Below are 12320 nucleotides of genomic sequence, written 5' to 3'. Positions count from 1 at the left end.
AAACTCTGGTTTATTTTTTCTTCCCATTAAGAATGATGCAAAACAAATAATTTTGGTTTTTGGTTTTGTTGTTTGGGGATATATACATTTTGCCCCGTCTTGATTTGGTTTCTTAAGGCAGGGTCTCACTGTGTAGCCCTTGCTAGCCTGGAGACCACTGTGTAGATCACACTAGCCTGGGACTCACAGAGGCCTAGGAAAACTTCAGACCTGATGATGAATGTCCACGTGCGCGGTTGCAGCCCGTGGCTTCCTGGTGCCATACACACCCCACACATGCTAGCTCCAGTTTACCCAGGCCTTAGGGAGTGATATGTGACCCGGTTCTTGGGTAAGTCAGCTTCTAAAACAATCGTGTAGCCAGTCAACTTCTCTGCCTTGGAAAGATACTTTAATGAACAATTGACAGAGCCTACGTTAAGCCAGATATGGACTGCTTTAAATCACATTAGAAAAACTCTTCACACCCATTCTGAACTTTGGAATGGTTCCCTAGGCCAACCTCTGGTAAATAAAGTTGAGGGAGAGTGATAAGGCTGGGCACCTTAGCTGTGGGGCTCCTGAACACAGTCTCTGGTCAGGCCCAGGAAAGGGTCTGACTCCTAGACTAATCCTAAGAAAGGAGGAATTCCTAAGAGCGGAACTGAACCAGCTTCGCAATCCAGCAGTGAACACCCACCCATAGCAACCCAGAACCCCACAGGGTCCTAACTTACCAACAGAGAAAAGTTACTCAGACAGGTTTTGAGCCAACATGTATAAACCTGAGGATGTAGAAGAACTAAAATTCTACTTTTTTATTTATTTGTATTTAAATAACTTATGTTACTTAAAATCAGAAATGAAAATGTTTACAAATCTTTACAAAATTGACCCTTCTCACCTTATTTCACTAAACAGTCTACATTTTTCAAGAATCTAATCACTTTTTGATCTGCCAAATAGAGTTCTGTCTACTCTGTTCAAACTGACAAAGTACCTTAGTCTACATAATTTTTTTTTTTCGAGACAGGGTTTCTCTGTGTAGCCCTGGCTGTCCTGGAACTCACTCTGTAGACCAGGCTGGCCTCGAACTCAGAAATCCACCTGCCTCTGCCTCCCAGAGTGCTGGGATTAAAGGCATGTGCCACCACTGCCCAGCTTAGATAATTTATTTTTAAAAATGATTTATTTCTCACAGTTCTAGAAACTGGCAAGTTTTAAGATCCAGGGGTGTGCAGATTCAGGGTCCAGTGACTGCCTGTCTCCTAAGGCGGTGCCATTTCTGCATCATGATGTAGCACCAAAAGGTACCAGCAGACTCCCTCCACCCACTATTATATGGGTATAATCCACTGATTCGTCCCAGGATCCCTGCCTGTCAGTACAGTCACACTGGGAGAATTTGGGGGTGTACCTCAGCCAGCTGTAGGACCTTTAGAGCCAACGTCCTTGCTTTCCACTGTGCTTGTTAGGATTTGTGGTGACTTATCACCAAAACTTTTGTTCTAAGAATCAGGATTGTAGGGAAAACAGCAGTCGGGATAGTTGTTTCCTTACTCCAGTGAGTGCATAAACTATAAAGCCTGTCCAATTTATTGCTTCCACAGTGACTCTGAAAAGACCTGTTTACTAAGCGGGGTTAAGTTTATCTCCCTTCTTAAGTCATACTCCGTGTTGGTCAACACAACGTTACGTCTGTATGCCATTCCCAAACAGGAGTGGGCTGCTCAGAGTCCAGCAGCCCTGTGAATAGCTATAGCTATAGGGAGCGCTCGCCTGTCTACACACTGACTCACACTGTGAAGGAGGCTTGTTTAGCTTCTGTGCCTGCCTTGTTCCCAGAGGCAGGAGGGACCTGCCTGATGGAGAGCCTGTTTAAACTCCAGTCCTTCTGCATATCTGTCTCCACAGATCAGATCCCACCCTCAGTTCAGCGACCTCTGCCAGAGGACCACCGCTGTCTCCTGCTGCCCCAGCTGGACCCTGGGGAATTACATCGCCATACTGAATAACAGATCGTCCTGTCAGAAGATTGTCGAGCGAGATGTGTCTCATACGCTGAAGCTGCTCCGGACCTGTGCCAAGCACTACCAAAACGGCACCCTGGGGCCGGACTGCTGGGACAAGGCGGCCAGACGGAAGGACCAGCTCAAGTGCACCAATGTGCCACGCAAGTGCACCAAATACAACGCCGTGTACCAGATTCTCCACTACCTGGTGGACAAGGACTTCATGACCCCAAAGACGGCAGATTACGCCGTGCCAGCTTTGAAGTACAGCATGCTCTTCTCTCCCACGGAGAAGGGGGAGAGCATGATGAACATCTACCTGGACAACTTCGAGAACTGGAACTCCTCGGACGGCATCACCACCATCACCGGGATCGAGTTCGGCATCAAGCACAGCCTGTTCCAGGACTACCTGCTCATGGATACCGTGTACCCCGCCATCGCCATAGCCATCGTGCTGCTCATCATGTGCGTCTACACCAAGTCCATGTTCATCACGCTGATGACCATGTTCGCCATCATCAGCTCGCTGATCGTCTCCTACTTCCTCTACCGAGTCGTGTTTAACTTCGAGTTCTTCCCTTTCATGAACCTCACGGCGCTCATCATCCTGGTGGGGATTGGCGCGGATGATGCTTTCGTCCTGTGCGACGTCTGGAACTACACCAAGTTCGACAAGCCCCGTGCGGAAACGTCGGAGGCGGTGAGCGTCACCTTGCAGCACGCCGCCCTCTCCATGTTTGTCACCAGCTTCACCACTGCCGCCGCCTTCTACGCTAACTACGTCAGCAACATCACAGCTATCAGGTGCTTCGGGGTGTACGCGGGGACCGCTATATTGGTGAATTACGTCCTGATGGTCACCTGGCTCCCGGCTGTCATTGTTCTGCACGAGCGCTACCTCCTCAACATCTTCACCTGCTTCAGGAGACCCCAGCCGCAGGCCTACGACAAGAGCTGCTGGGCAGCGCTCTGTCAGAGGGGCCGCAGGGCTCTTTTTGCCGTGTCGGAGGCATCTCGGATATTTTTTGAGAAGGTGCTGCCGTGCATCGTCATCAAGTTTCGATACCTTTGGCTCGTCTGGTTCCTCGCCCTGACTGTGGGCGGGGCCTACATCGTGTGCGTAAACCCTAAGATGAAACTGCCTTCCTTGGAGTTGGCGGAGTTCCAGGTGTTCAGGTCGTCCCACCCTTTCGAGCGCTACGACGCCGAATTCAAGAAGCTGTTCATGTTCGAGCGGGTTCACCACGGAGAGGAGCTCCATATGCCCATCACGGTCATCTGGGGTGTGTCCCCAGAAGACAGCGGTGACCCTCTGAACCCCAAGAGCAAAGGGGAGCTGACGCTAGATAGCACGTTTAACATTGCTAGCCCGGCCTCCCAGGCCTGGATTTTACACTTCTGTCAGAAACTGAGGAACCAGACCTTCTTCCACCAGACCGAGCAGCAGGACTTCACCAGCTGCTTCATCGAGACCTTCAAACAGTGGATGGAGAACCAGGACTGTGACGAGCCTGCCCTGTACCCCTGCTGCAGCCACTGCAGCTTCCCCTATAAGCAAGAGGTGTTCGAGCTGTGCATCAAGAAGGCCATCATGGAGTTGGACAGGAGCACAGGGTACCATCTCAACAACAAGACCCCGGGGCCAAGGTTCGACATCAACGACACCATCAGGGCAGTGGTGCTGGAGTTCCAGAGCACCTTCCTCTTCACCCTGGCCTACGAGAAGATGCAGCAGTTCTACAAGGAGGTGGACTCGTGGATCTCCCATGAGCTGAGTTCAGCACCCGAGGGCCTCAGCCGTGGCTGGTTCGTCAGCAACCTGGAGTTCTATGACCTGCAGGACAGCCTTTCCGACGGCACCCTCATTGCCATGGGGCTCTCGGTGGCCGTCGCGTTTAGCGTGATGCTACTGACCACATGGAACATCATAATAAGCCTGTACGCCATCGTCTCCATAGCTGGAACCATATTCGTCACAGTCGGGTCCCTCGTCCTGCTGGGCTGGGAGCTGAACGTGCTGGAGTCTGTCACCATCTCGGTGGCAGTCGGCCTGTCCGTAGACTTCGCCGTCCACTATGGGGTGGCGTATCGCCTCGCTCCAGATCCAGACCGAGAAGGCAAGGTCATCTTCTCTCTGAGCCGTATGGGCTCTGCGATTGCCATGGCTGCACTGACCACCTTTGTGGCCGGGGCCATGATGATGCCCTCCACGGTCCTGGCTTACACGCAGCTGGGCACGTTCATGATGCTCGTCATGTGTGTCAGCTGGGCCTTCGCCACCTTCTTCTTCCAGTGCCTGTGTCGGTGCCTGGGGCCGCAAGGCACCTGTGGCCAGATCCCTTTACCTAGAAAGCTCCAGTGCAGTGCCTTCTCCCACACCTTGTCTGCAAGACCTGGGGACAGGGGACCAAGCAAAACACACACCACCAGTGCTTACAGTGTAGATGCCAGGGGCCAGAAATCCGAACTGGAACCTGAGTTTTACGAGTTACAGCCCCTGGCATCTCACAGTTGCACTTCCTCAGAGAAGACCACTTACGAAGAGCCACGCGTCTGCTCTGAGTTCTTCAATGGCCAAGCAAAGAATTTAAGGATGCCTGTGCCTGCAGCCTACAGCAGCGACCTCACCAAAAGCCCCAGAAGTGAGCCAGGCTCAGCCTTGTTGCAGCCCTGTCTGGAGCAGGACACCGTGTGTCAGTTCTCTCTCAGTTCAAGATGTAACTGCCCAGACACCTACACACACTTGAAGTATGGATTGCCGGAAATCCATTGTCGGCAGATGGCTGGCTCCTTATGCCACAAGTGTGCCTGCACAGTAGGCAGCCTTGTCCAGATTCAGAATGCAGTGGCGCCTCTAAAGGCTGCACACCAAGCCGCAGAGGGCCTTCTGCACCCTGTCCAGCACATACTGCCACCAGGGATGAAGAATTCTCAGCCTAGGAATTTTTTTCTCCACCCAGTGCAGCACTTTCAGGCCCAAGCAAGCCTCGGTCCCAGCAGCACACACAGCGCGGATGAGCGTCTTCCCGGGACAGCAGAGCTGCTGCCGTCTGCCAGCAGGAGCGCTGAGTCTTTCCAAAGAGTTTGTTGTGAACCTGAGAGTAACCAAAGGAGACTCTGTAAAAGTAGAGACACGGGGGACACAGGGGACAGTGGAGGGACAGGAACCAAGCTTTCTAGTTCACCAAACCAGACTGACAAGGGGGAGGAGAAAGTGGGGGCAAGCCTGCTGCAGACTGATAAAACTGTGAACTCGGAGCAGTTAAATCATAATGAACCAAATTTTATATTCAGCCATTTACTAGGGGAGGCTGGTTGCAGGTCCTGCCCAAACAGTCCTTGTAGAAGCATTGTGAGATTGAAGCGCGGGTCCGCGGACTGCCAGATGCCAAACCTTGAAGCCAATGTGCCTGCTGTACCAACACACTCAGACCTGTCTGGAGAAAGTCTGTTAATAAAAACACTATAATAAATCTAGCATTGCATTCAGAAGCACCTGCCTCCATCATTCTTTTGAATTAGGGGTGAGATCTGGGAACCCACAGAGGGAGCCCAACAGCAGGCATGTTCCGTGTGTCACTATGTCACTATTGTCCTTGTCATAGTCTGAACAGTGAACAACTTCACAGATCTAGTGAATGTGTTAATTATTAGATTCTCAGGTTAATTTTTTTTTAATTTCAAAAACTAATTCCCAACAGAAAGTTCTTATACAGCCCTACTGGGCTCAGGTTGCCCGTCTAGCATCCTGCAGCGGTGAGTCACACTGACAGTGCGAATCACCTAGACACTTCTGTTCTCTCAGACAGTGTGTTACCTAGTTGTCTTACTGTGGCGTGTTTGGCTGGTGGTAATTAAGGGTTCTCATTGCTCGGCAGAGACACTAGGGCTCACATCGACAGAGAGGTAACTTCTGGCAGAGAGAAACCAGGAGCTAGGCAGCATTAAAATGTACCTTAGCTAAAAATCAATGCAAGTACCTTAAAAGTAGTTCCTCTTATCTTCATTAGTGTCCCACAGGAAGCCCGTGACACACTTATATTCACGTGGTCTCTTTCCAGGTCAGACAGACAGATGGTTGCTATTATACCTCCTAACCTAGGAGTCGAGAGCATCAATCACCTCCTGTATGGCAGTGGCTGTGTTAATACCACAGAAAGAGAAACTTGGAGCTCTGTGAGAGTCCATGTAGTCCTGTGCTTCAGAGGGCACATTGGATGGTGACAGAGATGGACCCAGGACCTCCTGAAACCTTCAGTGTAAGGGGTCTTGCTTGTGAAATGTTGCCTCCGTTTCTGGTCCTCAGGGGTCATGTTCATAAGGTTTCTCTCACTATGTCTAGGACAGGATCGCTTCACCATGCAGCTAACTCTGGGAATGCTAAGCCTTTGGGCACCATCTTTGGTGCTACCATGTCATGCTGTCAGTGTTGTGTCAGTGTGTGGTAGGAGCTGTGGGTGTGTTCCTTCTGCCTAGTACTTCAGATGACAGCCCCAGCAAACCATGTCATGTGACACTGGGCACATCCCTGCCCACAGACAGCCCATTTCCTCCTAGAGCTACACCTCCAGTTTGTTCCTCTGAAGAATCTGGTGGGAATATTCCTAAATAGAAAAGTTTCTTTTGAAATTCTTAGTGGTTCTTTTCCAAGAATAGTTTTTCAAAATCTATCTCTATAATCCTGGGTGAGGGGGCTATCAAGAACAGAAAGGAGTCCAAGGAGTCATTAATCTAGCTCCTTTCCTTCAAAGCACATCCTCTGCTTGGATGCTGCTGTGACAAGTGACCTACTATGTCTGCCTCTCTTGAGCTGGTCTGTTACTCAGGCTTCTTTCAAGTCTCTGAAGCAGAGCAAACATTTCTGACATCTCGACCCTGATGCAGGGTCCTCCCATGAGCCTCCCTGGCTCACTCAGTTGCTCTTCTGTTTATCTGATGGTGTGGTTATGATCTTCCTTGGATGCGTCCCAAGTGTGGTACCCAGAACAGTGTGTGGACAGCACCCTAGGAAGCCTGTTCCGGGAGAGGTGGGGAGCTGTTCCTGCTGGCTCACACAGACATAGAAATACTGTTCGGCTAAGCATTAACAGCCAACCCTAGAGAAACCAGCTGGGCCTCTCTGGCCCAGGGCCTGGTGCTGAGCTGCTTTCCAGCAGTGTCTGTCCACCCGCTCTGCATTTCACTTTGATAGGGTGTCCTGGGGGACATGGGAGCCCTAGATGGCAGGACTCAGTGCCCACATGAGAATCTTTTTCTTCTGAAATGTGTAACCATCCAGTTAGCTAATGAAAATCCAGGGCCTCAGAGCATGTGTGATCTCGACCAGGCTCCCACGTTATGTTCTACCTGGTAAGGAGCCTTCAGTGGCCTTGGTCCCTCCCCTGTTCTGCTTAATTGCCCTGAGCCTTGCTGGGCCTGAGAGCCCTTTGCACAGTTACTTAAGAGCAGACTTAAACTTCGAACTCCCTGGGTTTCATAAAGGAGTTGATTGGTTGGCAGGTTAGTTGGGTTGGGTTAGATTTTAGCATTTTATTTTATTTTAATAATTTTGTTGCTAGAGATCCAAAGCTTTGAAAATATTTCTTAATTCTTCACTACAGTACAGAAAAGCATCATTACTTCTGGCCCTGATTCATGGGAAAGTTTTCCACATTGTCACCTAAAGGTGATGGACGAAGCAGAGAAGAACTCGCACATGGGCAGAAGAGACACTTGCAGTGTGGAGGGCTCCGGCACTGTGGCGGCTTTACCCATGTCCCTTGACTCCACAGAACCCATCTTGGGTGGCTGAGTTCCGGTCGCAAAATTGGGCCCTGCCCTCTTCCCTTACAAGGCCACTTTTTAAATTCCTGTTTGAAAGGTGGACTTGGCCAAGTAGAAGACATTCTTCAAAAGGAAAAGCTTATTGCTTGAAGTAATCTCAGCTTCGTCTGTGCTTGCTCATTCTGGGATGGAATTGCTATATACCTACATCCTTCGAAAACAATAATTTGTTCAGAGATAATGTTAAACTTATTAAATTTAATTTCAATAATCTATGCCCTAGCCTCAATCATTCTAAATATAAAACCACATGCAGGCGTGGTGTGTAGAGTGCTTTTACAGATGTGATCTCCAGGAGTTTAGGAAATATGCCTGACTCCCGTTGCCTCACCTGGAAGCCATCTCTACCAGCAATTAGGATAATTTCTGAAAGAAAAAAATGAAGCCTGGTGACTCCAAAAACAGCTGTATGTTGTCACATATTAGGAGAGTCATTTTAGGAGGAAAAAAATCAGATCTGTATTTTTTTTTAAAGGAAAGAACTGGATTTTATTTCTCATAAAGTTGGAGCATAGCAAAATGTAGGAATGTGCTGAAATCATGAGATTTTTAAATGCAAAAGAAGCTGTTGTATCTAAATGGTTATGCATTTGGTGTCTTTCCAAATGTTTGCTGGTATTTATCGCCAGTTGACTTTAAAGGGCATTTTTCTGTTAGCCATCTTTACTGATGTTTGACCTTATATGCTAATTTTATGCTGTGGATACCAGGAAAGTAACATGGTGGCCCAATAGGTCTTCTGCCTGTGGTTAAAATAGTATTGTAACTACCAAACTTTGATATTTTGTAAGGGAAGAAAAAGATGGTGGTTTTCTTTGTGTTGGCATCATAAGCCAAAGGGTGCACATTCCAGATCAGTGCATCGTCACCAGGGCCAATATGTGCTCTTAGCTGCCCAAGCAGGCTGTCCGACATAAAGTGGACCGTAGAAATACCAGCTGGGATTTAGAGGTGGGGTGCTAGTGCAGCTTATAGAGGGGGGCACGGGAGAAAACAATGACATTTCAGAAGCCCTTGTCCCAGAAAGGGCTCTTCCCAGTGTGGATATTCTCCAAGTCAGCGGCATATCCAGGGCTTAGCCTGCAGTTCCCTCTGGTAACACTGCAGGCTCTGCATGGGGATTCGTGCCAAGCCGTGAGCTAACAGTCAGTGCCTCCACCCTTCTTCCCAGACCCCTCGGATGAGGTATGTGTCTTGACTCATTCTGACTCATACCAAAGTAAGACCTGGGCTCCACCCTGAAGAATCAACCAAGACCCCTAAACCTAGACATTGGCTCGGTAGTCTCAAGGTTTGTATGCACCTCTGATGACATCTCTACCTTCTTGAAAAGCCAAAGGCTGATTATTTTCCACAAGAAATATTTGTCTTTGGAGCCAAATAAGATTCTCAATAAGTTGCTTTATTTTGAGACAAAGTAGCAGAGTAAAATTTGCCCACATTTTGTCTGTCAATTGGCCATTTTTTTTGTGTGTGTTGTGTTTTATTTTGCTTTGCTTTTTTCCTTGGTTTTGTTTTTGGGTATTTTTTTGTTTCATTTCGGTTTTTGGTTGTTTTTTTTGTTTGTTTGTTTGTTTTTTTTTTTTTTTTGCCTTTTGTTTTGTTTTGTTTTTGCCACACTTGGAATTCAACCTAGGGCCTGGGCTAATTAGACAGTTAGAGGAAAAAAGGATTTACTGAGTAAACCAATCATCTAAACAAGATTACAAAGCCTGCCTGGGGAAAATGCTAGAATTAAAAAAACAAACACAAAAAAAACCTGTAATCCTGCTTTTACAATGTGATATGGTTGTTAAAAATCTCATTAGTAAAAACTGGTCTGCTAGAATTTTCTCTCGGGCACGGCTTAAATGCAGGGCAAGAATAAGAAAGCGCATCACCATACAAATTGCCCTTGGTCTCCAGTCCCTGTGACACCACCCCCACCCCACCCCACCCGCCCCCACCCCCACCCCCCACCCCCAGGGAAAGCACTCTGGCTGCAGTATGGTTTCTGTTCTCTGCCCTGGAACCAACCAGTTTTCATCTTGGAGGTCCTGGGGAACAAGCGCCTCTCTCCAGCTACATTTCTATTTGCAGAGGTCTGAGGAAAGGCTCTGTGGAATAAGCTGGAATTCAGCCGCCCCTGGTGACAGGCTGGCCGGCTGACGTTAGAGACGTTTGGTCTTTTCCAGACCTCAGACTCTTCTCACCTATAGCTCAGCAGTTCTTGACACATTAGGGGGGTCATGTATCAGATATTTATATTACGATAAATAACTGCAGCAAAATCACAGTTATGAAGTACAATGAAAACAGTTTTAAGGTTGGGGGTCACCACACCATGAGGAACCGTGTATTAAAGGGTTGCAGCATTTTGTTGAGAATAACTGCTCTAGCACGTATGGTTGTTAATCGTTCATACCAGCGGGGGCTAGAAGTGTACTGAACAAGCCTGGAGCCTGAACTGTTACATAATTTCCTCCCAAACCACAACTTGGGTTTCTTTGCTCTAGAAAGGAGCCTGGGCTCTAATGTGCAAGGAGGGGAATTGCTTCATTCTGATCCAGCTTCAAGGTGGAGAGAAGTTGTGTTCTCCGTACATCCATATCCTGTCTGGGGCTTGGAAAATCACGCTGATGGGGCTTTAGTTATCCTGGAGGTAAATAGAAAGCCACCACCTCCTCTGATCCCTGGTGCCCTAAAATGGGAGAATGTGACCTGCCTGTGCCTTTCCAGGACACCAGGTTCACCTGTCATGTCCATGTCCCTGCATTGCCACTGTCTGGCCATGTGTGTATCTATATCACTTGACTGACTCCTAGACAGCAGACATGTGCTTCACCAACCTGTGCTGGTGACAGAATGTGACAAAGCGTCCCTCACTGGGGACATAAGGCAGGGCCACCAGTGACAAAGACCTGCTGCCTCCAAACTTCTGCCTTCCAGAAGAAAGGTTTGGGGCACAAGCAGCTGAGTATGAAAGTGGGGGTGGGGTGGATCATGGTGCTGGCCACCTGTAGTACCCCCTTCTCAGGAGGCTGGTGATGGGGGAGGAGCCCTTGAGCTCAGCAGTTCAAGGCCAGCCATGGCAATACAGAGAACCCCGCCTTAAGAAATCAATCGATATGTTGAAATGAGAAGCGTGGAAAATGTTGCATCTAAACTTCAGATAGTCAAGGACGCCTGTTGCTGTACTGTTTGCCAATTGATGCAAACATGGATGTATCTGGGAAGAGAGAAATTGCCTCCCACATATTGGCCTGATGACATTGGGGTCAGGCTTCTTGATTGCAGATTGATGTTGGAGGGCCCAGGCCTGCTACTGTGCTATTCCTGGGCGGGTGGTCCTGGTTATATAAGAAAGCAGGCTGAGGAACCCATGGAGAGCAAGCCAGTGAGCTGCACTCTTCTGCAGCCTCTGGTTTAGTTCCTTCCGCCAGAGCTCCTGTGCTGCCTCTGTGTTGGCTTAGTTTTGTGAACTTGACACAAGCTAGAGAGATCTGAAAGGGGGAACCTCAAGTGAGAAGATGCTTCCATGAGATCCAGCTATACAGGGGGTGGTGGTGGCGCACACCTGTAATCCCAGCACTGGGGAGGCAGAGGCAGGCGGATTTCTGAGTTTGAGGCCAGCCTGGTCTACAGAGTGAATTCCAGGACAGCCAGGGCTATACAGAGAAACCCTCAAAAAAACCCAAAAGAAAACAAACAAACAAACAAAGATCCAGCTGTATTTTATCAATTACTGTTTGATTGGGTGTGTGTGGGGGGGGTGCGGCCCTGGGGGAGCCTTATCCCTTTCTGGGTGGTACCATCATTGGGCTGGAGGGCCTGGGTTCTATAAGAAACCTCAGACTGAGCAAGCCATGAGGAACAAGCCAGTAAGCAGCATCCCTCCATGGCCTCTGCATCAGCTCCTGCCTCCAGATTTCTGCCCTGTTTGTGTTCCTCTCCTGACTTCCTTCAGTTATGGATTATGATGTTTAAATGTAAATCAAATAAACCATTTCCCCTCCAAGCTTCTTTTGGTCATGGTGTTTCATCACAGCAGTAGAAACCCTAACTAAGATGGCTTTCTTCAATGGCGGACTGTAGCTGGTAAGCTTTCGTTCCCATGTGGCTTTTGCTTATAATGTTTGTAGCAGTGAGAGGATGTGAACTAAGACATGTGAATGTAATTTTTTTTAAATGATCAGTTTTTCTTAATCCTGGACTAGTTCCCAAATGAATGAGACAGAGACTATAAGATTTCCTTGATTAGCTTTACAGGACAATATCTGAGAAATTATTAACCTATTCTAATCCTCTATCCTGGTTACCTCCCAACCAAATTTCCCATGATACTTGCGTTTTTAGTATTGATCTGCCTCTATCTGCTTCAGGTGTTTTTCCATGGTGTCTCTGGGACCCTCTACTTGTGACTGAATCCCCCTTTCCTCTCTTGTTCCTCCTCTCAGTGGAATCAGAAGTCCAGCCCTACTTCCTTCTGATAAGCTATTGGCTGGTCAGTTTTTGACAAATAAG

General features: G+C 48.4%; 1 protein-coding gene across 3 annotated transcripts in view; it reads left to right on the top strand.

Moving 5' to 3' along the window:
- The window catches only part of Disp1 (dispatched RND transporter family member 1), a 143293-nt gene extending 137807 nt beyond the window's left edge, over window positions 1-5486 (top strand). For all 3 annotated transcript variants that reach the window (XM_052200369.1, XM_052200370.1, XM_052200371.1), the window contains one exon: window positions 1894-5486. In XM_052200369.1, the coding sequence (XP_052056329.1) occupies window positions 1894-5463 (3570 nt within the window). In that variant the 3' untranslated portion in view covers window positions 5464-5486. The remainder of the gene's footprint in view (window positions 1-1893) is intronic.
- Window positions 5487-12320: the final 6834 nt, after the last annotated feature.

Source organism: Apodemus sylvaticus, chromosome 12 (assembly GCF_947179515.1).
Source record: "Apodemus sylvaticus chromosome 12, mApoSyl1.1, whole genome shotgun sequence".
Classification (NCBI taxonomy): domain Eukaryota; kingdom Metazoa; phylum Chordata; class Mammalia; order Rodentia; family Muridae; genus Apodemus; species Apodemus sylvaticus.
Note: the sequence above shows the minus strand (reverse complement) of the source record. Positions and strands in the feature narration are given on the sequence as shown.